This window comes from Lontra canadensis, unplaced genomic scaffold (genome assembly GCF_010015895.1).
Source record: "Lontra canadensis isolate GAN:19392208 unplaced genomic scaffold, GSC_riverotter_1.0 scaffold63, whole genome shotgun sequence".
Taxonomy (NCBI): domain Eukaryota; kingdom Metazoa; phylum Chordata; class Mammalia; order Carnivora; family Mustelidae; genus Lontra; species Lontra canadensis.
In genome coordinates, this window is record NW_022631057.1 from 4,347,022 (window position 1) to 4,355,138 (window position 8,117).

General features: G+C 39.6%; 1 protein-coding gene across 3 annotated transcripts in view; it reads right to left on the reverse strand.

Moving 5' to 3' along the window:
- Positions 1-7,903, reverse strand: part of ASPM (assembly factor for spindle microtubules) — a 66,166-nt gene extending 58,263 nt beyond the window's left edge. For all 3 annotated transcript variants that reach the window (XM_032878186.1, XM_032878187.1, XM_032878185.1), the window contains exons 1-3: positions 7,486-7,903; positions 5,919-6,062; positions 1,448-2,948 (exon numbers count right to left, since the gene is read on the reverse strand). In XM_032878186.1, coding sequence (XP_032734077.1) covers positions 1,448-2,948; positions 5,919-6,062; positions 7,486-7,779 — 1,939 coding nt within the window. In that variant the 5' untranslated portion in view covers positions 7,780-7,903. The remainder of the gene's footprint in view (positions 1-1,447; positions 2,949-5,918; positions 6,063-7,485) is intronic.
- Between the last annotated feature and the right edge of the window lie 214 nt (positions 7,904-8,117).

The following is an 8,117-nucleotide window of genomic DNA, read 5'->3' on the forward strand; positions in this document are numbered from 1 at the left end:
GGACTAAGTATGTTGGAACTAAAAGGTCAGGATATTGGAAAGATCCTATAAGGATTTTTAAATGGTAAAAAATAATGATGGTAGTTTTGGAGAAGACAAATGAGCCAAATGTAAAAATCTTGAGAGGAATCTTTCATTATAACAAGGAGGAATATAGGTGAAAGAGAATGAAAAATGAACTTCCAGCTGTTCTGTTGCTGTTTGGTTTCTTTTTGTTTGTTTTCAAGGAAAAAGAAGAAAAAACAGTCTAGAAGTAGATGTGAGAAGGAAGGTGGATCACTATCCCATCAAAAGGCCCACGGTTGGGGCGCCTGGGTGGCTCAGTGGGTTGGGCCACTGCCTTTGGCTCAGGTCATGATCTCAGGGTCCTGGGATCGAGTCCCGCATCGGGCTCTCTGCTCGGCAGGGAGCCTGCTTCCCTCTCTCTCTCTCTCTCTCTGCCTGCCTCTCTGTCTACTTGTGATCTCTCTCTGTCAAATAAATAAATAAAATCTTTAAAAAAAAAAAAAGGCCCACGGTTAAAGGAATAGGAAAGAAAAACAGATACAACTTGAGAGGGTTACAGTGAACACAGAGGTTTTCAGGGGAAAGCCAGGTTTCAGCAAGGTAACAGAAAGAGGGAATGTTCATAAAAGACAATGCTAACAAAGGACCGTGAGTTCAGAGGGCATAGACACTTTAAAGAGCTGGAGAGATAGAGAAAATGTTTCAAATTAGGGGATGTTCAAAGAGAAATGAGATAATAAATGACAGAAATTAGATGTGTGATACTTCCTGGGAGTTACAGGATTCTTTTAAATTATCTGCTAAATAAGGAGTGTGATTCGTTTTCCTGCCTGGACCTTGACTGTCATGAGGTAATTTGGGTTAAAAAGGCATGATGGAATTAGTCCTGTTTTTGACGCAGCCTTGACAGTAAGGCTGTGAGTAACAGGAACAATGATGTTTTTCCCCGAGGTAGGACGAAATCTAGGGCCCTATCTTCAGTCTTAATTAAGAGCTAAGTAAAGGCTGAGGGAGAATAATGTCAGGAGGTGCACAGGGTATGCAAAGCCTCTTCTGCATTTTCTCAGATGGTATGATGAGGGCCAGGCACATCACTGGATATTCTAGTCAGGGCCTGGACTAAGATGAGGCAAGTAAAGTACTTTCCCTAGGTATAAAACTTGAGGATGTGCCAAATAACTCTCTAATCAAGATAAATATTTTAATGCAGTTTTTTAAATTGAAATTAATGCAAAAAGATAATGAACAAAATATCAAAGTTGCAATAAGAACAAATCAAAACTAGTTTAGAATTCGGCCCCATCTTCTACTAAGCAAACTGGCAAATGAAAAGTGCAACTTAATTCAAGCTTATCAATAGGAAATTTACTAAACCTAAAGAAACGGCAAGTACACACCCTGTAGATATACTTTCATTAAAGATTTTATAAACAAGACTCACCTGTTTTCTTCTTCAGGTTTAATTTCTCTCTGTTCATATGTTTTGAGATGGATATTATCACTTTTTTCGATTTTTTAACAGTTGATGTTTTAGATTCCACAGGAGAAATATGGATTCTTTTGATTTCTTGTACCTCTGTATGTTCTGTAATTCTAACATTTGCATCATCCCGGTCTCCCTCACTCTTTCTTTTATGGGCAACTAAAGTGGTCTTTGAGGGAGGAGTTATGACATTTTTAGAACTCTTAGATTTATTGAATACTGGATCTATAACTGGAAGACAAGACTGAAAATTATCTTTCTCTTTTTGATTATCTGTTACTTTTTCAAAGTCACCTGCTACACTCTTGAGACATCTTTTTGCCTTTGGCTTATTAGTCTCCTTTTGGTTCTCTCTGGTACAAGTGGGTTTCCGTTTAGTAACAGTAGCAGAAAGTATTGGGCGTCTTATAAGCTTATCATGGCTGTAACTAGAAACATCCTGAATTGTAGAAAATTTAGGTCGATCTTTTGTAGAATTGTTAGGTCGATCTTTTGTAGAATTGTAACGATTTGACTTCATTTCTAACGCTTTGGGTTCTTCAAAAATAGCTTTGGGAGATTGTGAACCCTGACCTTCAGGAATAAGAGGTAAAACTCCATTTGTTCTCTGATCTTGAGGAGACTGTGAGAATTGAGAATTTTTATTTGATGATGGTGATAATTTACAAGTTTGCTGAGATATACATATATATGCCATATTATCTTTTACAAATTGATTTGGGGATAGAATTGGATTAATTGACTCTGATTCTAGATCCTGATTTAGTCCATAATTATCATTTATGAAAGAATCAGGACTTAAGATTGTCCGGTAATTTTCATGTACAGTTTTTGATTCCAAATACACAGGCCTTGAATTATCTTTCATAAACATATCTGATGAAAGACATGTCATTACCTCTAGTTCATTATTAGCTGCACGGCTGTTATTTACAAAGGAATCTGGACTTAGAAAATTTCCTTGGCTTTGTGTAATGTTCAAAGTGGAGGAACAAGTTGGGGTAAGAGTAAGTTTACTATTCTCTTCAGTTTGGCCATTAATATTATTTGTGGAGTTAAAGGAAGTTTCATTTACAACTTTCTCACTAAAATTAAAATCTTCCAAAATGCTGGCACCTTCTGCTTTCAACAGTTCCCCATTTTCACATGCATGAAGAGATGTGTATGTTGTAGATCGACGTACAGAAAGAGGCAAGGAAGTCTCACCATGGCATTCTTTGAAAATGGGACTAATAGGTGATATCGGTATTTTATTTTCTTCAAGGATTAAAGAATTGTTTTCTGTTGGGGAATGGCCTTCATTCATAGCCAAATTTTCACAAGCTTGTAGTGGGTTTCTAACTCTGTCAGCTTTTTGTGAAACACAAAATGTTTTGTTAACATTTTGAATACAGGAAATCCTCTTATTACTTGAAGAGGCTGACATTTTCTTCTTATTAATTGTATCCCAAAGACTCCTCTGCAAAAAATAAGCAAAACATACAGGTTAAGTTGATAGCTACTGAATATTACCTTTAAATTAGCAACATTATGTATGTTACCTTAAGACTTACCAAAATAATCTTGCAGAGGAGTTAAGATGATGGAGTAGTAGGGGGAACCTATGCTTGCCTTGTCCCTCAAGCACAGCTAGATAAACAATCATTCTGAACACCCAAGAAATTGATCTGAAGACTGAGAAACAAAATGCACAACTGGAGGGATAAAAGAGGTCACACAGTGGAAGGTAGGAGGTGTGGACATGTGATTTGGGGGAGAAAAGAATCACAAGTGCTGTGGAGGGGAGCAGGTGGTGGTTCAGTATTCACAAATCAATCAATGTAATATACCACATTAATAAAAGGATCAGAATGATATGATCCTCTCAATAGATTCAGGGAAAGCATCTGACAAAGTACAGCATCCATTTCTGATAAAACCCTCAACAAAGTAGGTATAGATAGAACACATCTAAATATGATAAAGGCCATATACGAAAGACCCACAGCTAATATCATCCTCAAAGGAGAAAAACTGAGAGCTTTCCTCTGCGGACCCAAGACAGGGATATCCACTCTCATCATTGTTATTTAACATAGTACTAGAAATCCTAGCCTCAGCAGTCAGATGACAAAGAGAAATAAAAGGCATTCAAGTCAGCAAGGAAGAAGTCTTTCACTATGCGCAGATGATATGATACTCTACGTAGAAAACCTGAACGACTTCACCAAAAAGTTGCTATAACCGTAGATTCAGTAAAGGTGCAGGATATAAAGTCAATGTACAGAAATCGACTGCATTTCTATATACTGATAAAGAAAAAAGCTGAAGGAGAAATTAAGGAATTGATCCCATTTACAATTGCACCCAAACCCATAAGACATCTAGAAATAAACCTAATCAAAGAGGTAAAAGATCTGTACTCTGAAAACTACAGAACACTTAGGAAAGAAATTGAAGAGGACACCAAAAAATGGAAAAATAGTCCATGCTCACGGGTTAGAAGAACAATTTTTGTTAAAATGGCTACACTACCCAAAGCAATCTACACATTTAAAGCAATCCCTATCAAAATACCACCAGCATTTTTCAGAGCTAAAACAAACAATCCTAATATTCGTATGGAACCACAAAAAAACCTCAATAGCCAAAGCAATCTTGAAAAAGAAAAGCAAAGCTGGAAGCATCACAATTCCAGATTTTAAGTTATATTAGAAAATGGTAGTTGTCAAGATAGCATGGTACTGGACAAAAACAGACACATAGATCAGTAGAACAGCACAGAAAACCCAGAAATGGACCCACAACTATATGGTCAACAAATCTTCAACAAAGAAGGAAAGAATATCCAATGGAAAAAAGTCTCTTCAACAAATGGTATTGGGAAAATTGGACAGGCACATGCAGAATGAGGGAAACTAGAGCACTTTCTTATACCATACACAAAAATGAACTCAAAATGGATGAAAGATCTAAATGTGAGACAGGAAACCATCAAAATCCTAAAAAAGGCAAAAACCTCTTTGGCATCAGCTGTAGAAACCTTTTTTTTTTTTTAAGATTTTATTTTATTTATTTGACAGAGAGAGAAATCACAAGTAGGCAGAGAGGCAGGCAGAGAGGGAGACGCAGGCTCCCCGCTGAGCAGAGAGCCCGATGTGGGGCTTGATCCCAGGACCCTGAGATCATGACCTGAGCCGAAGGCAGAGGCTTAATCCACTGAGCCACCCAGGGGCCCCAGCTGTAGCAACTTCTTACTAGACAGGTCTCTGAAGGCAAGAGAAAGAAAAGCAAAAAGGAACTATTGGGACTTCATCAAGATAAAAGTCTTCTGCACAGTGAAGGAAACAATCAACAAAAGTAAAAAGGTAACCTAAGGAATGGAAGAAGATATTTCAAATAACTTATCTGATAGAGGGTTAGTATCCAAAATCTATAAAAAGGTTATCAAACTCAACACCCAAAGAACAAATAACAAACCAGGAAATGGGCAGAAAACAAGAACAGACATAACAGATATTTCTCCAAAGAAGACATCTAGATGACTAACAGACACATGAAAAGATGCCCAACATCACTCATAACCAGGTAAATACAAGTCCAAACCACAAGGAGACACCACCTCACACCTGTCAGAATGGATAAAATTAGCACAGGAAACAACAGATGATGGCAAGGGTGCAGAGAAAGGGGAACTTTGTTACACTGTTGGTAGGAATGCAAACTGGTACAGCCACTCTGGAAAACAGTATAGAAGTTCCCCAAAAAGTTAAAAATAGAACTTCCCTCCGACCCAGCAATTGTACCACTGGGTATTTACCCAAAGGATACAAAAATACTGATTCAAAGGGGCACATGCACCTCAAAGCTTACAGCAGCGTTATCAACAACAGCCAAATTATGGGAAGAGCTCAAATGTCCTTGGACCGATGAAGGGATAAAGAAGATGGGCATATGTTCACAATGGACTATTACTCCATCATCAAAAAGAATATCTTGCCATTCGCAATGAGGTGGATGGAGCTTGAGGGTATTATGCTAAGGGAAATAAGTCAGTGACAAAAAGATAAAAATTATGGTATCACTCATATGTGGAATTTAAAAAACAAACAGATGAACATAGGGGAAGGGGGAAAAAAGAGGGAGATAAACCTTAAGAGACTCTTAACAGAACAAATTGAGGGTTGCTGGAGAGAAGGTGGGTAAGGGATGGGTGAAATGTGTGATGGGTATTACGGAGGGTACTTGTGATGAGCACTGGGTATTATATGTAAATGATGAATCGTTAAATTCTACTCCTGAAGCCAATATTACACTATATGTTAACTAACTAGAATTCAAATAAAAATCTGAAACAACAACAACAACAAAAAAACAAAAAAGACTTCTCAAAATTTTTACACGTTCTTACTTTCTTAGAGTAAATCACAGAATGGTTAAAACTTATTACCTTTTTCTTTTTCTGCTCTTCTGCATTTCCTAGTAAGATAGCTTGGTGTTTCAGAACATCATTTACAAGAAATATCACAATCTCTCTTACTCGGCCTTCTTTTAATGGTGTCCAGTTAACAGAAATAACAATTTTTTCTTTAGGCTATAATCAAAGCACACATTTTGAATGAATATAAAAGTAGTGATGCATAATAATCAAAACATTATATATAGTTTAGAATACAAGAGATGATTACTAATTATTAGTCACCAATGCTCTACACTCTAATTAACATTTAACAAGTTGAATATATTTTCCTACCCTATCTAATTTCATTTTAAGGAAAAAAATCACAATAATAAGGTTCAACAAGAAAATAAAAATTACAATGAAATCTTAATTGCATCTACACCCCACAGCCTGGCAGGAATTTGTCAAATACAAAACCCTGACAATGACAAAACAAACTCTGTATCCACTGTTTTTCAGGGGAAAAAAGACAAGTTTTGTTTTAAAGTAGAACCCTTAAAACATCATAAACGGCTAGCTTTTAAAAGATAACATTTTTAAAAAGTGAACTTTTACTCTATAAAACAGTAAATTCTAACAAAATAAATTGAAAAACCATAAAACAACTCTAGGCCACATAACAAAAATAAAAAGTATTACACAGATGGAAAAAATTCTATCTTCTCATAGAAAGAAAAGCAGGCATTCATGAAGAAGAGGAGAGAGACCGCTTCTTAAGTGTAACTGGGCCACAGCTGGCACACAAGCTACGCGGACCTCAGATTAGAGCCTCTTCTCACTACCTTATGAAGCAGTTGTACAGACAATTAGTCAGACTCTCTCAGCTAATGGATTATTTTCAGACTGTCAGAGTTCTCAATGGGAAGGCCACAGCAGTCAAAATAAGAACAGAAATTCTCTAGCTTTTGGTAAGAGGGATGGGAACATTACTATGGCCAATGCAACGCAGAAAAGCTAGCCAGGTTGTTCTTGAAGCAACAGTTGTAAAATTAAATTTAATTCACCATTAAAGCTACACTGTAGCAAAGGGGGGAGGAGATTAAGATATTAAAGCATATGCACCGACCATGCTTGGTTTTTTGTTTGTTCGTTTTTGTTTTTTTTGCTGTAGACATATTCAGCCAAAACAAAGCTCACTATTTCACCCGCAAAAGTAGTTACCTGACTCTATGTGGAGTCAGTTTCCCCGATATATATGGAAACTAAAATGCATATTAAGATGACTGATAGAAAGCAATAATCTTTTAAACGCTGCTCGAGGTTACTCCTAGCAATTCTCAAAATAAATAAATAAATAGATAGATAGATTGAAATTCTTCTAAAGATGCACGGTGCACGCGCGGTGATTGCTGTCACCGCCCAAATCAGCGCCTACCTACCCATCTACAGAGCATGTGGGATAAGGACTATCCCAGAGTCAGCGAGGAGGAGCTAAGGGGTCCTTCGTTTGTGAGTTTCTTTTCCAAGTAGTCCTAACCGCGACCCCCCACCACAGGGGGCACAGGAGAGCCGCGAGCCGGGGCGGGGGCGCGGGCACGCCCCGCCCTCCACCTACCTGCAGCTGGAACCAGCGTTGAGATACGCTAAAGCCCTGCTCGGCGGCCGGGAGGTGGGAGATCTTCACTTCGGCGACCTCTTCGTTAGGGTTGTCCAGGACCAGAGGCAGCGTCCGCGAGGCTCCCAAGCGCACATCTCCGAAGCAGAGGAAAGGCGACCTGCAGAAGTGGCTGAGAGACAGGACTGGAGGGGAAGCTGCCGCATCCTCTGCCCCAGGGCCCCGGAGCCCGGCTGGCGGCCTCCGCTCGGTGGGGCTCACCTCCCAGCTTCGCCCCACACGCCGGGTCGCCATGGCAGCTTCGAGACGCCGCCCGGAGGTTCTGGCTCAACTTCCACAAGGTTGCCGCGGAGCGGGGACCCCGGCCGCGGCCCCTGGGAGGCGGCCGTGGAGGTCGGACAGCGAATTCGCCCCCCTTCCGTCTCCAGTCGCCGACACGCCAGAAAAAAAAGAAACAAACGCCACAGATTCGCAAACTCCAAAAGGGAGCAAAACAAGTGTGGCCCTCACCTCGGTTTAAACTTCTCGCCTCCACCAATGGGCGCGCCGGGGCGCCGCCGCTTCCTCAGAAGGCCAATCAGCGCGCAGCAGCCTCCGGCCAATGAGACGACAGCGCCTTATTTAAACGACTC